The sequence below is a fragment of the Camelus bactrianus genome, chromosome 20, assembly GCF_048773025.1.
Source record: "Camelus bactrianus isolate YW-2024 breed Bactrian camel chromosome 20, ASM4877302v1, whole genome shotgun sequence".
In the NCBI taxonomy this organism is placed as follows: Eukaryota; Metazoa; Chordata; class Mammalia; order Artiodactyla; family Camelidae; genus Camelus; species Camelus bactrianus.
In genome coordinates this window covers 30,847,160-30,867,001 of record NC_133558.1, presented here as the reverse complement: position 1 = coordinate 30,867,001, position 19,842 = coordinate 30,847,160, and the positions used below count along the sequence as shown (strand labels likewise).

General features: G+C 42.9%; 1 protein-coding gene across 4 annotated transcripts in view; it reads left to right on the top strand.

Annotated features, from left to right (window-relative positions):
* The window catches only part of RCAN2 (regulator of calcineurin 2), a 233,701-nt gene that overhangs the window by 191,283 nt on the left and 22,576 nt on the right, over window positions 1–19,842 (top strand). For all 4 annotated transcript variants that reach the window (XR_012501155.1, XM_010973840.3, XM_074348850.1 and 1 more), the window contains one exon: window positions 18,087–18,260. Coding sequence is in view for 3 of the 4 variants with exons in the window: in XM_010973840.3 (XP_010972142.2) it covers window positions 18,087–18,260 (174 nt within the window). In the remaining variant the exon portion in view is untranslated. The remainder of the gene's footprint in view (window positions 1–18,086; window positions 18,261–19,842) is intronic.

Sequence of the window (19,842 nt, the reverse complement as noted above, 5' to 3'; positions counted from 1 at the left end):
CCCTGTTGAAATAAATACAGCTCCGCAGGGAGAGGAAGCCCCATTCGTTCTCTTACTTTATGACATGTTTGGTGAGTGCCCCCGGATGCCTGCTCTTTTTTTGTAGTCTTCTGCTCTGAAGTCATCATCTTCACTGTGTTCATCTGTCTGTGTCCTCACAGACAAAAGTCCTTTTAACAATTAAGGGCTGAAAACCAGGGACTATAACACAGAAGAAGCAGACTCACAGAAATGGAGAACAAATTCGTGGTTATCAGTGGGGAGAGGGAAGGGGAAGGGGTAATTTCAGGGGAGGGGACTAAGAGGTAGGAACTATTAGGTATAAAATAAGCTGCGAGGATATATTGTACAACACGGGGAATACAGCCAATATTTTATAATAACTATAAGCGGAGAGTATAACCTTTAAAAATTGTGAATCACTGTATTATATACCAACTCTACTTCAAGTAAAAGATTAAAAAAAAAATTAAGGGTTGACATCGTCTAAAGGTTCCATGTTCTGGTATGCCAGTTCTTTGCCTGAAGAGATTAAAAGTATTTCTAACACTTTTCTGTTCTCTTTTTTAAAAAATTATTTTCTGGGGATAGTACTTAAGGGACTGTCTGCCTTTAAACGCTCCGTTGAACGGCCTTGGTTCTGACTTCCCCAATTCAGAATGATTAATGGCCCCACCTGTACTGCCAAGTCCTGGTGATTCCAGCACTGCTCAGAGCAACGCTGGCCAAGAGTTTCATCTCCCCTGGAATTGTCCTTGATCTTCCAGAGCTTTGTGTGGGGTAAAGCCTAACGCTTGGGCTCTGCCTCTGGTTCTGCCACTAACCAGCCCTGTGACCTTGACCAAGACTCTTAATCACTGTGTGCCGAAATTTGTCCACCAGTGAGGGTGACGATAGTAACCAGTACCATCTGCTGGGTTCTTGTCACATGCCAGCCACTGTTCTCACCACTGTTCGTGAATGATTTCATTCAACCATCCTTTTTTGAGCAGTTACTATTCATCAGATGCATTTGATGTGGTCTCATTGAATTCTCACAGCAACTCTGTGAAGGAGCTAATCTTACTCCCATTTGGCAGAAGAGAAGACTGAGGGTTACAAAGGCCAACCAAGTTCCTTGAGCAAGGTTCCCCTACAGTAAGGGGCAGAGCAAAAATTTGAATCCAGTGCAGTCTGATAACCAAGCCAATGTTTATAACCATGTACATAGCACGCTGCCCCTCATCCAGCTGTTTGTAGAGGACAAGCAGGATTTAGATAAGAGGAGACGGGTTTGAATATTAGTTTGATCAAAGACATGGAGGCAGGTAGACCTAGACAGTGGTTCTCTACAGGGACAGTTCTCCCCTGTCCAGGAGGCTCCACTTCCTGACACCGTCACTTTGGGGATTAGGGTTTCAGCCTATGAATTTTGGAGGGACACATTCAGTCCATGACCCTGCCCCACCTATGTCTCCCTCTGGCATAAATAACAAATAGGTGGAGAAAAAGGGTGGGTAGACTGTTCTTTCTTAATAGACAATAAAATATGAAACAAAATTGCAAGCTACTTTCTAGAAGGAAAGTGAAAAAAAAGTGAAGCGAGCATTTCTGGGGACAAGGTCATCATCTGTTTTGGAGAAAGTGATTGGTGTAATCTGTTCTTTGTGGTCCATAGGTAGGGTGATCACAGAGCTCAATTTGCCCAGTCCAGCCCTGGTGGGTACCAGTCCTCTTAGCATATTTACCAGCCCCTTCCTTTCACACTTAACAATGTCCCAGCCTGGGTATTAAATCCTACAGTCATCTACCTGTAGAAAAAACCATTTCCCCTCCTGTGGAAGAAAACTTTACACACAAGTAAGCACGTTCTGTGAATGAAACAGTAAGAGACCGGAGAACAGAAAGTCGGCTGAACGGGACTGTTTTGCTGATCTTTCTTTTCTTGTCAACCACTGTTCTCAGTTATTTTTTCGATGGAACAAAGCTGCATTTCCTCTTCACGCCTCGAGGCAGAGCCTTGCGTTCTCAGCCTGTGTTTCTGTTCCACTTTCACAAAAGGGTCTGATGGTCCTGATGGCACCAGCACAAGAACTTCATGAGACTCACATCTAGTTTCAGGGGAGTCAGCCCTGGATGTGTGGGAGGCTGCTGCCCGCCACCTCTTTTGCTTCCAGCCAACTTCTGTCCCTTTCTTGCTCTCTTCAGGAGGCTCACATGCACAGCTCTCATCAGCTCATCTGGGAAGCAAGGGCTCCAGCAAGATGAAATAAATTGTAGCTGATGTAAGGCCAAAGGGATGATTTACTGTGGTCCAGAGAGTTCTCAATGCAGTTTCAACTCCCGTGCTTGAGATTTGAAAACATGTGACTGCCGTTTAAATTATTTATGGGCGTGTGGGACGGCTTCTTTCAAACACAAACAAGCTTTCGTGTTTTCAAGTGTTCCCCAAAGCCGCATTTCGTAGGAAAGACTTGTGTAGCTCACAGGATCCGAGAGAGGGACAGTCTGATTGTGATGAGAGTTCAAACACATTCTGCCTTTAGCTGAAGGAGATTGACAGGTCTCATGGATGCCTCTTTTGATGGAGGAAGATTTAAATCCTGGGGCCACAGAGCCCCAGCTGTGGCCACACCTTATCTGTTCCTGGACAGAGTTCCCACTCCAGGTAACTTGTCCCACCTCAAAGATGGTGTTGTGGCAAAATCTGCCACAACAATATGGACACTGCTGATTTTCGTAATGGAACACAGATGTTACAGGCACTGGTCTGACCTTTTAGGAAATCTTTTATGGTGTGTTAAGATACCTGGTAGAATTCTACACATCAAACCTTGACCTTGTATTCCTTTCACTTGAAAACTTTGTATTTAGGTAAAGAAACCAGCTCACCGAAATGGTAATGAACTCACAGTGGATATTCCCCCACTGTTACTACATCTGTGGAGCAGCTTTTATATTTTAGGAGACTCTAGTCCAGTGTTACCATTTTTTATGCATCATTTGCATGGATAGAGCGTGAGAAAGGAACCTGGCTTTTAGAGCAAATGGTGGGGAAGCCCTTGTGTCTCCATAGCTGGGTAGCAAAGTGGGGGTCTTGGTTCTGGGGTCATTCCGTTAGTACTTTGTCATCACTGGTCTCTGACAACCAAATAGCTTTTCTTTCTCAAGAATTATGAAGTAGGTAATACTCATACCAAGCTGGAAAAAAGCATTCATGACTTTTAGTGACCAGCTGTCAAAAGAACAACAGCGATTATGTGTGCCGTCTGATGGCTTAGAGGAGGTCTGTGTTTGGGAGAATATGGCGGAGCCAAGTCCAGGCTTGGCAAAGTCGCCAATTGTTTTTTGCATTGTGATGACGTTCTCGCCATGAACTCTAAAGGGTCACAGAAGGTCCAAACTCCGTGGACCATAGACTCAAAGATACAAAAGCAACAGTGACCTTTATTTTTTGTAGCTAGGATGGTATCTACTATAAAATCCTAGCCTGCTGATGGTCAAAGTGTAATCTTATCCATAAGTTTGTTTTCTGTGTCTGTGTGTTACCAGAGGGTAAAGGGGGTGAGGCGGGATAAATTGGGAGTTTGAAATTTGCAGATACCAACTACTATATATAAAATTGGTAAACAGCAAGGTCCTACTGTATAGCACAGGGAACTATAGTCAATCCCTTGTACTAAACTATAATGAAAAAAGAATACGAAAAGGATTATATATGCATATAACTGAATTACTATGCTGTACACCAGAAATTAACACAACATTGTAAATCAACCATTAATGAAATGAAAGAAATAGTGTTTTCCGAAATGACAAATCCAAATGCCCGCAGGTCAAGAAATTGAACGGTTAAGCAGAATTCGGAGTGTCACAAACAGTTCTAGTCAATTTGTTTTATGCTTATTGTTCATACTGGTTATGTTTCTTCCCTGTACTGCTATTTTTTTCCCCACCAGTGCTTGCTTTTTTATTTTTACATGGTATTTTACAAATTTCCCTTTTTCTATGATTTTTTTTTTCTTGAGTAGGCTTGGGTTCTTTTTTAAATTAAGTAATAGTGTAGAGGTTTAAATTTTTTATTTAGATATCAGCATTATCTCCTGACTTGCATAAAACGGATGACTTAGATTTTATACCTGGAAATATAAACCTATTTTTTAAGATTTTTTTATTTAAATCTTTATAAGACTCCTTTAGGAGATTAATATTTCTTGTTTTAGAGAAACCTTTTTCTGAAAGTCAATAGTTTTTTAGTTTTTCTTAAAGGTTTTTTCTGATAAATTTAAGTAAATTGATAAATATAATGCTTTTATTTAATGAAAATGTTCACAGTGATTGTCTTTGATGGGTGGGGTCATTCTGTCCATTACATGTGTGTATATTCTTCCAACTCGTCTACCATGACCATGTTATTTTCTAAAGAGAGCAACCATAATCCTTTCCAGTTACGACGTGGTTCACAGTTAGAACTTGGCAAACAGATGTCATTAGAGGCCTTTTATTACCGTCACATGCCTGTAAGCTTTAATGAATCACTTAACTTCTTTTGGCCTTGGTTTTATGAAATGGAAAATCAGGATGAAATTTGTATTTGAGACTTTCTAAAAAATAATGATCATTGCAGACCTGTTTTTTCCTAGGAACTATCTCATTTCCAGCACTGTACCTCTGAATATCTTTGGATCATTCAAAACCTCGCATCATTCACGTAGCTGTCATGTCCTCGAGTTTTGTTGTGTCTGTACATTCAAGTCCCAACTTCTAGTGCAGTTTTGCCTCTGATGAGGGGTGAAGCCTTGGGCGTATCATCTTGTGGCTCTGTGCTTTATGTCTTTCAACTTTCAAGTAAAGAGGTTGGAGTAAATTACCTCTATTGACCTGTCTAAGAATAGAGGTTAAAGTGATGCTGGAGAAAGAAGAGGAGGGTACATCTCAGTGGAAGAGTGTGTGCTTAGCATGCATGAGGTCCTGGGTTCAATCCCTGGTACCTCCACTAAAAATAACAAATAAATAAATAAACCTAGTTACTTCCCTCCCAAGAAAAATTTTTTGAATGAATACATTTTTTAAAAAAAAATTAAAAAAATAAAGTGATACTGGAGAGAAAACTTGATCACTGGGAACCTTTGGGAAAAGTAATTAAAACTGAGTGAAATAAGGAGGTCCGATGCTTGCATTCACGGGTATGTGTAGAGCTTGGTCTCAGACGGACTAATTAAGTGACACACAGCAGAAATATATTGTCCTGGGGATACTCCTAGGCAGGTTGGGATTCACATTATCGATCAGCTGAGACCAAAGTTTCTACCATTTGAAAATCTCATCAGGTTCCCTTGTTCACAGGACCCTCCAACACAGCGTCCCCTGCTACCCAATGGGTTCTGTTTTTGTAGTTGGAGAAGAACCCAGTGAAAGCAGAGAACTGGGGAAGAACAAGATAATAATTAAAGTAAAAACAATGCAGTGATTGTAAGAACAAAGCCATCAACAGGAGCGATTGCTAAGTGTAATTCTATAAATGTATGAATTAATGGAAAGAACTGAAAACCGCTATTACCCAAGGACAGCACTGGTACTTCCCAGCGGCACAGTTACACACATCAGCTTGTGCACTGAGTCAGGAAGCTCTTACATCTCAAGTGGTCCAACCCAGGTCTTCTAATCTGGTACTTATCAAAGGTAAAAGGGATGCTGATCATCTGGGAATCTGGTTGAAATGCAGATTATGAATCAGTGGGTCTATGTGCTTAGGTAGGACCTGGGATAATGCTTGCTTGACAGTCCAGCCCCAAGGCTGCTGCTGCTGGCCTGTGGTCCACAGGTTGGACTGTCAGGACAATGTACAGCACTCATTAGGAAGGCCTGGTAAGTGTTAGCAGTTATTATAAATGCTACGAGGTACAGGAATTCCAGTTCCTCCTATGCCCATGTGCCCGTGTATTGAGTTGTGCAGGAGCCAGATTTGTTGTTGAATACAGTCATCCCTCTTGGGGATTTGGTTCAGGACCCCCGTGGATACGAACATCTGTGGATGCTCAAGTCTCTTGTGTAGAATGGCACAGCATTTGTGTATAACCTACACGCATGCTTTAAATCATCTCTAGATTAGAGATGTAAGCGCGACACAAATAGTTGTACGTGCAGTGTACATATGCAGTGTGCCCAGGACTGTCCCCAGGTCACGGCATAACCAGTTGCACTCCCCCCTCCAAAGTGTTCCAGGTTCAACAACACATGGTAGAGTAACCCTAGTTATAGTGGACAATGATGACAAGTTCCCGGCTTCATCCAACTTGCCCGTTTCTTCCCAAACTTTCTACCACATGGAGAGAAGGGAATTCTCAGTCAAGTCGCCCTTCTTGACTGATTCTCTTCCACAACACACACCTCGCTGCTGGTCTGTGAGATACGCATAAGCAAAACTGACCGAAGACAAAAGTTGGGTCCATGTCATTGGGTTGAGTTGCCAGAGAGGACGTGCACCGGCTTCTCTCTGCCACAGGTGGGTTAAGACTGTGGCTTCAGGTACTAGACTGTCTGGGATGAAATCTGCGTTCCGTCACTGACCAGCTGGCCACATTAGGCAAATGACTGAATCTCTTTCACCCCATTTCTCTGTCTCATAAATTTATTGTGAGATCCAGTCTTATCCATTCTTAGCCATACCTGCAGTCCTTATCTGCTGTGTCATAAATGTTCAAGGGAAAATTTAGCCACTGTGCAAAATTGCAGTCCAAAACCAAGCTCAGTGTGTTGGCCGCAGTGTGGACCGCCATGTTTCAAGTTTGAAAGGCTTTCTTTTAGCTATCTTGTGTGCTGAATTTGTAATGGGTGGAAACAAATCATTTTAGTTTTTAATCTCAAGGAATTTGAACATGAGCACTTTAATTTTATAGAAGGGTTTTATTATCACGTATATTTCTGTGGCATTATCTAAAGTGCACAGAGAATAGAACCTGAATAAGACAGAAAAGGAGAGATTGAGAGGAAGAAAAGGACTAGTGAGGAAGACGGTTAAGAGCATCACAAACTGTGCATTTTCTTTCTAGATTTAAAGATCGAGTCATAAAACGTGGCTCATCTGCATCTCAAAAGAATGCAAATGCTGTCTCAATTTCACGGGAAAAATAAGTGAAGGATACCACGCTGCCTGAGAAAAGCTTACTTTGATCGTATGCCAAATGGCAAAATGAAGGGATTAAATTTTAAATTGCCTATCTTCAGAAGGACGTGATACGGAACATATTTAGGATTTAGCCCTTTCATTTAACATTAAACATACTAAAAATGTCCACATCCATTATTGACAGCCCGATACTAAAACAGAGGCTTCACTTCAACCTTGAGAAGAGAGAATGCTGCTTGTGTTCAGAAGCACGTTTCCTCCCTCTTTTGACAGCAGCACCGTGTGGCATTCTCGAGAGGGATCATTCCCTAAACTGGTGTTGGAGCTGGTGAGCGGCTTGTCCTGTCTTGACTCCGTAGGCTTACGACCCATAGCTTAGAATTCAAATGAAATGTGTTCAGTGGAGCAGACTGCTGGGAAAATAAGTGTGGTTAGAAACAGGGAAGAGCCGACCCCTAAAATGATAACATCTCAAAGCTTGTTTGTTTTAGGTTTTCTACAGTCCTAGCCCTAGTTAATAACAGTTGTGCATGTGTGCAAAGCCACGCCCAGGGAAGTGTGGCTTAGGACTGACTCTCACGTTTGTCCTCTTCTTCCTCAGCCCCCTCAAAGCCCTTTTCTTAGAAGTGGCATCAGAGTAACAGGAATACATAAATCCTTTGATGATGCTGCTCTTGCCTAGGATAAAATCATCTTCTAAAATCTCTCACCACCTAGGCATTTCCACACAAAAGTCTATCCATCTTGCATTTACTATTTATTTCTTCCCGGAAGTATTTCTTAATCGCTCTTTTTTAAAATTTCCTCTCCAATCTTTATTACTTCTTTCCTTCTGCTGACTTTAGGTTTTGTTTGTTCTTCTTTTCCTAATTCCTTTAGGTGGTAGATTGTTGTTTATTTGAGATTGTTCTTGTTTTTCGAGGAAGGCCTGTATCACGATGAACTTCCCTCTTAGGACGGCGTTTGCTGCATCCCATAGATTTTGTGTGGTTGTGTTTTTATTGCCTGAAGTTTCTTGACCTCCTCTCCCATGCCATACACACAGTCTTTGATGATGCATTCATTATTCTGAAAAGAGATTCAAAGTGTTTTAAATAACCAACGGAGGTGGAGATTAAACCTGGGTGGAGGAAGGGAATGTCAGGGGAAAGGGTCAAGAAAGACTTCAAGAAGGAAACATGTACAATTTGATGTGGGCTTCCCTGTTATATTATACGGTGGAGCATCTTAATCCATGTGTTCAGTACATGTTTGTGAATTTTATTGAAAGGTAGCTTTGAAGAGAAGAAAAAATTCACCAAAAGGTAGTGGGGGGGCGGGGAGGAGGATGGTTCTATCCACATTGCTTTGTTCATTTCATTACCAAGCGAGCCCTTGCCAGAGTGCAGGCAACCTGCTGGGTACACAGTTGGCACTTAATAAATACACACGCAAAGGACACAGGACAAAAACATGAACCGTTCCTGCCCTTGAAGTACTTGTAGTCCAGTTAATGAGGGAGCTGTTACCCTCACTAACTAGGTGCCTCTGCGGTGGGAGCCCAGTAGGAGGGTGTACAACCTCAGTGGGATTCAGAAGGGATTTCTCAGATACGAGACCCAAGCTGGGAATTGAGAGCCAATCAGAAGTTACCTGATGGGGATGGAGTATACAGCATGACCACCGCAGTCAACAACACTGTATTGTGAATTTGAGAGTTGCTAAAGGAATAGATCTTATAAATCCTCATCACAAGAAAAAAAAAAGGAGTCACTATGTGAGGTGATGAATGGTAACTAAATATATTGTGGCAATCACTTCACCATTTATACACTGATCAAATCATTATGATGTACACCTTATACAAGGGCAATGTTATACGTCAATTATATCTCAGCAAAACTGGGAAAAAATAATACAGAGAAAAAGAAAAGGAGTTATCTGAAGAAAAAGAGTGTCACTGGTGGGAGAGAGAGCTAGTGAGAGACAGATGGCTTGGAGATTCGGAATAGCCTGCCTTTGGGAACCTGTAAGTCGAAGTTTGGCTGGAGCAGGTGGGAGATGGATTAAGGACAAATATGAGATTGGTCAGTGATTGATGGCCACTTTATAAAGGGCCTTTAATGCTAAGCCACACTGTGTTCTAAAAGCTGTGTGAAGCCACTGAAGGGTTTTCTGGAAGAGCTGTACAGCCAGAACGTTCTCTTTTAGGAAGACCCTCCTCGCAGTAGATTGATTGATTCGAGGGTGGCCAGATTGAAGCTAGGGGGACCTGGTGGGGCCATGGGGAGGGCTGTGGAGGGCCAAGGAATCGGTGTAGGATGGAGTAGATTTGGGAAGGTGGAGAGAACACAGGTGGACTGGTGGGATGTGAGGGAAGGAGAAGAAACAGACTAGGATGGCGTTCAGCTTCCAGGCTTGAGCAACTGGGGAGATGGGGGCCATTCATTGAGAGAGAAGAGCAGCAGATTTAGAGGTCCCCCAGAAAGAATGTGGTTTTGGCACTGTGAAGTTTAAGGCACCTATTGGATACCCCAAAGGAAATGTTCAGGAAACAGTTGAATATGGCGACTAGAGTTGTGGAGATGGGTTTGTTTAAAAGATAGTTGAAATGTGCTGGGACAGGAGAAAGGCTTAATGAATCTCTTCTGCATCTGAGCTTCAGGTATTTTCAGTAGCGACTGGGTGTCTCTGAGCCACAGCCCCTGCTGATGATGCAGGATCTCCAAAGGGAAAGATTGAAGGCAACTGCCCAGTCGATTTCTTCCTTAGAATTATTTAATTTAACACACTGCTTTTGTAAAGGAAACTTTTCCAGCTTAGCAGCCAAGAAAGAAACCAAGACGGTTAATTTGGGCTTTACAGTTTAAGTAGTCAATAACATCAATAAAATCACATTAGTATAATTAGACTTAATTTTATATGCAATGTCCCTCTGGGCATTCCTATAATTGCTCTTAATCTTTTAAGGATTAGAGACAGGTATAGATATAAATACAGATAAATGTAGGCACAGGTATATTTATATACTTGGATTTAGAGATAGGGAAATTTGTACAGCTAGAGCTAGGAGACCAAATATAAACATATAAACAAAACATTGTTTATCTTCAAATAGTAGCAGCGCAAATAAGCTCATCATACTCAGTGATTTAAATATGTTAATTTACTTACCGCTGAGAACACCCCTATGAGGTAGATACAGTTACTGTCCCATTTTACAGATAAGAAAACTGAGGTGATTAAACTGTGTCAGGTTGCAGAGATCCCAGGTCCGGAGTTGAACTAGGCAGTATGGCTCTGAGTCCATGCTGGACACATGGCTTCATGTTGCCTCTCTTTATCAGTATCGAATCGCTAAATCAACATTTCAGTGAACTTAAAATGCAATTCCTGCCCTCTGACGTGACTGGGTAAGGTGTAAAGGAGGCCGTGCCTTTCATCCATTATGCATGCACGGTTAGAGCCTGTGTCTGATCAGGGCTGATGATCGCCACAGGCGTTCTTACAGATTGATGAACAGAGCAGAGGAGTTGCTGGCCCAGAGAAGGATGTGGCAGCCATTAGCTCTCAGCAGATGCCCTGAACCAAGGCAGCTGTTGACACTGTAAACGGAAATGTGGCAGCTGTAAAGGGCTGTCAGAGGCTCCCTTTGTATTTACAACTGTGCGGCGATGTCCAGCTTTGCGGCATGTAACAGATCTGTGCTCATGACCGCTCTCTCAGAGGTCTGGTTTGCCTGGTCCTCCCGCTCCCTGTCCCCAGTAGGGGGGGAGGTGCCCCTTCCCTCCCTAGGGGTTCAGAGACCCCTTGGAAGGCTTACAAGTGTCCTGGGGCAGGAAGGAAGCAGGCAGGCATCCGCCAGTGGTATCTTGCTTGGCACAGCCAGGCTCCACAGCTCCTGGTCTCACTGGTGGAGGTGGTGAGACCCAGCAGAACAAGCCCTGGATTCAGGTGCTGGGAGGGTCTCACCCACCCAATGGGTGGGCAGTCGCTGTACCAGGGTCCTAGGCAGCAGACAGGGCCACCTCTAGGCTCCTCTCTTCGTCCCCTCGCCGGGCACTTACAGCCCTTTCTTGGGCAGCTGCACAACAGGGTCCAGGCACCCCCCTCACCCCTTCGCCTCCACAGCCCCCCATCTTGGGTAGTTATTAAATGGGTTCAAGCACATCAAGGGCAGACTCAGCCGTCTGTAATACGGCACATGGGCTACAACTTCGCAGGTTCAAGTTTCTTGGCCCTCATGCTGGGGAGTCAAACATTTAGGGAAGTGGACCTCATCAGTGGGGGTCATGTAAGCCCTGTACTCGTTTCAGCTGTCCTGGGAGCCCAGTCTCCAGGCTGCTTGGTGATGGCCCAGTAGACCTGACGTTCTCTTGCTCTTATTTCCTGGGAAATGAATGAAATTTCAGCTTAAGGGACCCTCCTTTACATGTGCCCTGATAGGGCCCTGGCAACCTGTTCCCATGGTCATAGATTGTTTGTAAAATTTACAAAAGTTATTCGTTAAGAATTTTTGTTGTTTTTCTCATGCTAAGAAAAATCCCACATTCTTGCCTGATTTTGTATTATTTTGCTTAAAGAGGGCTTCCCACAGTGTAAGAGCTTCAGGCCCCCAGTGCTTAGGTGCACCCCTGTTCCAAGATCACTGCAATTTCTAGCCCTTGTACGTTTTCTTAGTTCTGAAGGAGTTGGGGGCTTTTGTTTTTCCAGTTCTAAAGGCACAGATGACGGCCTGGTAGAAGCAGAGAAGCAGAGACTTCCTTAATCAGCAAGCAGTAAAGATGGACTCTGGCACAGCAGTGTTATCCAGTCACCAGGAACGTTAGGGTCACTGCTGGGAAAGATAGAGCAGGACCGAACACAGACCGCGGAAGGCATTCTGCCGAGAGAGGCATTTGATAAATCCATGAGGTTTTAGGACAAAGCGGGTGCTTTTAGAGTTTGGGGCTGAGTTTCAGATCTTCGTCTCTCACAAGGACTCCGCTGAGAAGGGATCAAGGCTTCTGTGCCTTGACCGCTGAATTAGCCTTTCTCAAGGCCTTTCTGTGACATGAGGTCTGTTCCCTTCTTTTATCAACAAGGAAGGACTGAGAGCCACCTTTCACAATCATGTTTTTATTTAGGTCATCTCAGGACCACAAATGGAACAAAGCATGGTGTAACACACGTCTGCCTGGCCTAAGAAATCCAGATGAAAAAATCCCCACACCCAGGTCTGGTCATGCCTCTCACATACGGAGTCTGCATTCTGGAAGATTCACAGGAGCAGTGCTTTGGCAGGAGGCCCTCCTGAGCGGCCTGTAAAATCCACCGCGATCCTTAAACATGGGATTTGCACAGGGCCCATTTGGGGCATCCACCGAGAGGTGATAAACCTAAATGAACTGTTTCATTCTGCAGCAGTTTCTAGGAGGTGGTATCTGACGGATGAGAGCCTTGTGATTTTGAGGGAAGCTGAATTTCTTATTAAGATAATTTATACCCAAAAGGGATTGTAAGAGAGAAAATTGAGAAAATACATAAAGGCATAAAGCATCATTTGGAATAAAGTTAAAGATAGCATCAGATTTCTCCGGCAGCCAGGTCTCCAAGGACAGGACTGTGCTTCTGGATTGACAAGGAAAGCTGGTTTGCTCATTTTGGTTTTTCAGACCTCTCACTTGTTTGCATATTATCCGTGATACAGAGGTAGTATAAACAGTTTGAGCTTATTAGTTTTGGTTTTGCAAATTAGTTGGGTGACTTGGCGGAGGTCATTCACTTCTTTGGCTTTCTTCGTGTGTTACTCAAGGAAAATAGTAATTCCAGCTCTCCCTCAAAGGACCTGAGCGAGGATTTAATGAGATAATATATCAGGCAAGATTGTTTATCTGCAGCCTGTCTGGTTTAGAGTGAAACTGAAGGTAATATTTCAACATTCTAATATTCTATCAAACTACCTTGGGGTTTTGTATCAACCAATCAAGCAGAATACATTGAGCACCTCCTAAGTCCTGAAGATGGTGTTAAAGGCTATTGATTTAAAAAACAATCACTGCTTCCATTTTGATTGGAAACTGTAGTGGATCAGCGGCTCTTGGGCTGGGTTCTGTAACCACTAAGGACCACGATGGGGAGCTGCTTTACGAGGACCTTGGACAGATCCTTCCGCCCGGTTTTTCAGGCCAGGCTCGACTTTCACCTGTTAGCCCTGAGAATTTTGTAACTGATGCGGATGACCCAATCGTGTCAGCTTTGAGAAAAATTAGAGGCAAAATGTTGGCCCACCCGTGGCAAATGGTCAAGATTCTGTGAGAAGCTTTTCATCTTTTCTGAAGAGTCTTCCTTCTTGGCTCTACATTTCTGTCCTTGGTTTTCTCTACCTTATTTTATTTTATTTTATTTATTTTATTTTATTTTATTATTTTATTTTATTTTATTCTTATATATCTTTATAAGCCATGTTAGAATCCTTTTTTAATGTAGGGCCCAAATAATAAATAAAGGAATAATTATAACAGAGATGAAGCAAGAAGATTTAAGGAAAATGGCAGTGACCTCCAAGGAAAGCAATACATGCTTGCATTAGTTGCAATTCATCTGTACCTGTCTCCTCACTGTCCAATCGACTCAAATAAAGCAGATACTTTTAAAGGTAGAAAATTTTAAATCCCAAGGTTTGAAACCATAGAATTATTTGATTTCAGTCAAATTGCGTTAGGCCAGGATCTACACTGCTAAGCAGCCACTTTCGCAGTTTTCAGGCGTACTACCTAGCGTGTCTTTATGTGTACCTTGTAGTTCTTACTAGATAGAGAATAAAGCTGATAAAAATTGATGTGGGTAAAAAAAATCAAATTACTCTGTGGATCCGAAGCACTGCAGACCTGTATGTCCTTGCCATCTATCTCGCCCTCCCTTTCTGGCTGCCTGTCTACCCTGCCAAGGGGGTCGGTTTCTCGGGGTACCCTGCATTTGCACAGCATCCTGCCCTGTGTTCATGTCCTCATGCAGCCCCACTCTTTATCCATGGTTCTTCTTCTCCTACCAGCCCCGTCTCCTAGCCTCTCTCACTTTCTTCTCTAGAGACCCTGGTTAATTTTCCTGAGAGTACAATGTGGGTTCTAATGGCTCCTCTGCATCCTTCCCTGTACCGGATCCGAGATTCCTGTTGACACGTATTCCCTAAGCATCACTCAAGTGGAGGCAGACCCTTCTTTGACCTCCATCATGTAGCACCCTTAAGATTCTCACTAAATCTCTTGTCTTCCCCCGAGTTAACTAAACCCTTACTTTTCTCTGAGGTTCTGTCATATAGCAATTCTCCACAGACTCCTGTGAGTTCCCAAGACCATTTACCATGAGGTCAGAACTACTTCCATGATAATACTACGACATTATTTGCTTTTTCAACTGTGTTGACATTTGCACCCGTGGTGCAAAAGCGATAGTGGTTAAAAGTGCTGGCACTTTGGCATAAATCGGTGCAGTGGCGCCAGACTGTGCCGCTAGTATTTGTAGTCCTCAAGTCCACACACTCCCAGTTTTAAAAAGGGGGGGGGGTGGAGTGGCAAAGAGTGCAATGAAGAAAAATGCCAATTTTATTTCATAATGTCCTTGATGAAAGTTACTAGTTTTATTAATGCTTTGTTCTTGAGCACGTGCCTTTTCAATAATCAGAATAATGAAGTAGGAAGTACACAGAAAGCCCTTCTGTGGCGTACCGCAGTGCAGCATTTGACTTGTGGAAATGTTCTGAGACGTTCAAAATTGCACTAGACACTTCTTTTTCTCATGCAACACAGTTTTTGCTAGAACGAACAACCAACAGACAAACTGAAGTCATGCGGACTTAGTTGCTTGGTGGACATTATCAAAAATGATTAAGTGTATTACTTCAAGGAAAATAACCAACAGTGTCTATTGCCAATGATAAAGAATGTACTTTTAAGCAAAAATTAGAATTTTGGAACCTGGATCTGACAGCTTTCCATTATCTAGAGACTTTTTGATACGATAGGTAGCAGTGATTAGTGAATGTGATTTTTAATACTGTGTAATGAAATGTGTCAACATTTGAAAAAGCTGCATATCTCAAGAAACTAATATTTTCCCAATGACGGATATACACTATGACAGAATCATGCACAGGTGAAAAAAAGCCATTAAAGGTGCAAAATAGATAGGTGGATTTTCAAAATAAAAATGTTATTTGATTCTGGCTTCAGAGGCAACATTGCAGTACATGTTAAGAAGCTGTCACTTGCTGAGTTTTGATGAAGTATCCAGGAAGAAGATTCTCAGTTATTCGAAAAGCTATTAAAATACTCCTCCCTCTTCCAACCACATATTTAGGTGAGGCCAGCTTTTCTTCCTACCCTTCAGACAAAACAGCTTAATGTAACAGAAGCAGATCTGAGATTCCAGATCTCCTATTAAGTCAGGAATGAAAGGGATTTGCCACAATGTAAAACCAAGCCAGTCTTCTCGCTTAATGTTTGCTGGTTTGGGATACAGTTATTTTTCAGGAAAAAAAAAAAAGATTATTTTGACATAATGGGTTTATTATTGTTCCTTGGAGTTGAATTTATAAATAAATATTTTTAAGTTCTCAGTTTTAATATCTAGTACAATAAACATAAGTAGAGAAAACCCACAGTAACAAAGCTCTTCAGGCTCCTGCATCATTTTTGGTGTGTAGTGAGGTCCAGAGACCAGAGTTTGCAATTACTGCTGTAGGACTTTATTCAAACCAGTGGCTAAAAAGAGACTAACTATGGAGTAAATGAATTTATTGGGTTTGTGGGTTACCAGGCTGGAGGAAACTGGCAGTCAGAGGACAGCGAAATACTACTGTGGGCCTGGTGGGCACCCGGGCATCAGAATCACAGAAGATTCGCTGTAGAGGCGGTGGAGGGCCCCGACCGCTGGCTCTGATCCTGTCACTGCTTTGCCTGAGGGTCCACCAGAGGCGGGTTTCACTGTGCCGGTGCTGCCTCAGCCAGTGAAATGTCTGTCATGTCACTAACAGAAAAAAATAGAGGTGGCCAACAAATTCCCAGTTCTTGGCCAGCTGTCATCTCCGCCACTACAAGTTACCGAAAGAACTCTGTAGAGAGGACAAGCCAAGCAAATGTTAGTTGTTTGTCATTATTAATATTATTAATAATAATATTGTTGTTGTATAGTTGGGCTCCAGATGGGCCAGTGAAAACCCCAGCCTCTGAGCTCTGGGCTGCACCCCAGGTCTGCAGACCTCTTTTGCTTGTGGTCTAAGCCCAAAACAAGGGATCACAAAGAGGATTTGCTGGTGGTCCTGAGGGGGACCCTCTTTTAAGGAGTAGTGGAGAAAACAGTTACAGTCGTCACTGACACCTGCACAGGCCTCCCGACAGGAGCCTGTGGGACATTCGTTGTCACCGCTCCCCTAAGCCTAAAGCCTGAACTCCTTGGTTCCTTTCTCCTTTCTCCTCATCTCCTAAGGCCAAGCAGCTCTGAACAACTGAGAAGTGATGTGTAAAGAAGGCCTAGAAAACAAAAGGCAAGGAATGAGGCTCCAAGGAGAAGAACACCTCTGCCCCCCAAGCCTGGGCTCAGTGCCCACCCTGAGGCCGCGGAGAGGGAGCTCCCACACCGCAAATGAAGAAAACAGAGCCACAGAGAAGACCCATGGATTTTGTCCTAAAAGATATAATGTTCTACATAGAAATAAGAGCCTTTCATTTCTTAGTTCCTCCCATTCCTGAAAATTTTGAAATCAATCAAACCAGCAGCTTTGACTGGATTTTACTCGCGTTGTGAGGAACCAGAAAGCATTTTATTCACCAGGATTCTTGTTCAGGAAAACACAGTAGAGTTGGGAAGTTGGGAAAGAACCGTAGAGAGCCCCCTTGGACTGGTGGCGCTGCCCCAGGCTGGGGAGTTGGCTGATCCCAAGGTTTGAGAGTTGAGAATAAAAATCGCCCAGACAACAAACAAGGGAAGTTTCCTGTTTTGTCCTTGACAGGGAAAGACGAGGAAAAACAGAGCCAGAAAAGCAGAGACAGAACCCCTCAGATCTCTCCATAAATGTCATGAAATTGAAAGGGAAAAAAAAAGCTCTTCTGAATATATTCTGGACTGGATAGAGTATGTGCAGACACAGGAGTCAAAAATGGTAGAGCGGGGGTGGACCACAGGCTGGGGGATCTCAGAAGTGGGCAGCAGCCTTGGGAGGATCACAAGCGTGGACCAGAGGGTCTGAGACAAGTTCACTTGGATGCCCGAGAGGCAGGAAGACTTTCCTGGACATCTGAGCCCCTCTTCCTGGGCAGCCTCGGAGGGCAGTGATTCTGTAACCCCGCATCCTGGTGTCCATTCTCTCAGATGTGGTCACACGGAGCCACTCAGGGACCCAGGCTTAGAACAGTCCTACTTCTGACTGCGCCACCATCTGGAGCGCGTGACATCTTCAGGGAAAGAGACTGAAAATTTCTCGAGGGCTCTTTTCCTGCCTTCTATGCCCATTTCATGGGCCAGAATGAATCACACAGCACCACCCGACTACAGGGGTCTTGGGTAGTGTGGGCTCCCATATCTTCAGGCAAGAAACGTGCCCCCAAGCTTGATAACCACTAACCATGTCTGCCACATGTTCTACCCAACAGCTCTGATATTTTGGAGCTAATGGACTCCTTTGAGGATCTTATGACAGGTATGGTCCCTGTCCCAGGGAAAACACATCTGTGTGGAAACACTCAACATTTTGCATAATTGACAGGCTTTTCATGCATTTTAAACCCCATTCACTGGTCATCTGCAGATCCCTGGATCCAGGTTATGAATCCTTAGACTGAATCCACAGGCAGGTTTAGCACCTGGCAACAGACCAACAGGTGGAAAAAATACATTACAAAGTTCTGTTTTAATTTTATGTAAGAAGGAACCTATTTATGTACTTAGTTATTTGTTTTTGTCAGATCTGACATAGGACCAGATGTGTGACCAATGGATTTTCCTCTGTGTTTGTTTTTATCAGGAAAAATTTGAGGGTCTGTTCCGGACTTATGATGACTGTGTGACGTTCCAGCTATTTAAGAGTTTCAGACGTGTCCGAATAAACTTCAGCAATCCCAAATCTGCAGCCCGAGCCAGGATAGAGCTTCATGAAACCCAGTTCAGAGGGAAAAAATTAAAACTCTACTTTGCACAGGTGAGATCTTTCTTTACCAGAGTTAATCCTTTTGTCCTACCTTGTTTGTTTACTTTTTAAAAATATAAATGGAGCCCTTCCTGCTTTTCAGTTTGGTTTGCTGTTTATAATTAGTTCACTGAGGAATAAACCTATGTCATGATTCCCAGGCAGGACCGCATAGTGGTTTAGAAAGCTGTCTCTGCGGGTTGGCATCCTTGGCTCTAATCTAGACAAGCGACATAACCTCACTGGGCCTCAGTTTCCCCATCTGTAAAATGGGGATAATGACAAACTATGCTAATGTTATGAGGATTAAATGAATTATTGTTTGTCAACGTGCTCAGTATTTGGTAAATGCACAATAAATGCCAGCTAGTACTTGTAATAAGAATGCTCTGATCACAGCTACTCCTAACTTACCTGGCAGGGTTATAATAAAAGCTTAAATTATATGACAGTTTTGGTGGACTGTATACCTTTTCAGTGATCCCTATCCGTGAGAAAAAGTTACAAATCTATTGAAGTCAAATTTGTGTTTTATTTTATCCAAAAATAAAGTCCGGCTATTGCAAAAAGGGCGTGGGTAATTCTTGGCAGTGTTCATGAAGTCCACCGCAGCAGAAAATCAGTGTCCATAATGTTTCATCAGTGTCCTCACTTCATTATTAGATACTTCAATCCATCTATTATTGGTCTGTAAGCATCATTTCCACCTTTGGACTCTACAGAGTTGACACAATGACGTGAACATAGACTTGGCTTCTTTTTAAGGCTCAGTAGCATTCCATTGTACATATATATCACATTTTCTTTATCCATTCATCTGTCGATGGATGTTTAGGTTGTTTCCACGTCTTGACTATTTGCAAAGAGTGCTACAATGAATGTAGGAATGTTAATATCACTTCAACATCCTGTTTGCAATTCTTTTGGATAAATACCCAGGAACGGAATTGTTAGATCATATGATAGTTCTATTTTTAACTTTTTGAGGAACCGCCCTTCCCATATTTTCCATATGGAAAACCCCCTGTGTTTTCCACAGTAGTTGCTCAGTTTCATTCCCACCAACAGTGTGCAAGGGTTCCAGTTCCTTCACCCCCACACCAACACTTGTCTTTTGTTTTATGATCACAGCTATTCTGACAAGTGTGAGGTGCTATCTCATTGTGATTCTGACTTGCAGTTCCCTGATGATTAGTGATGTTGAGCATTTTTCCATATACCTGTTGGCCATTTGTATGTCTTCTCTATAGACATGTCTATTCAAGGCCTTAATCCATTTTTAATCAGGTTATTGGGGTTTGTTGTTGTTTTACTACTAAGTTATAGGAACTCCTTATATATCTTGGAGACTGACCCGCTTATCAGATATACAGTTTGCAAATATATTCTCCCATTCCCTAGTCGGCTTTTCACTTTGTTGCTTATTTCCGTGGCTGTGCAGAAGCTTTTTAGTTGGATGGAGTTCCACTTGTTTAATTTTGTTTTCATCGTCTGTGCTTTTGGCGTCATATCCATGGAGTCTTTGCCAAGACCGATGTCATAAAGCTTTTACCTTATATTTTCTTTTAGGAGTTTTACAGTTTCAGGTCTTATG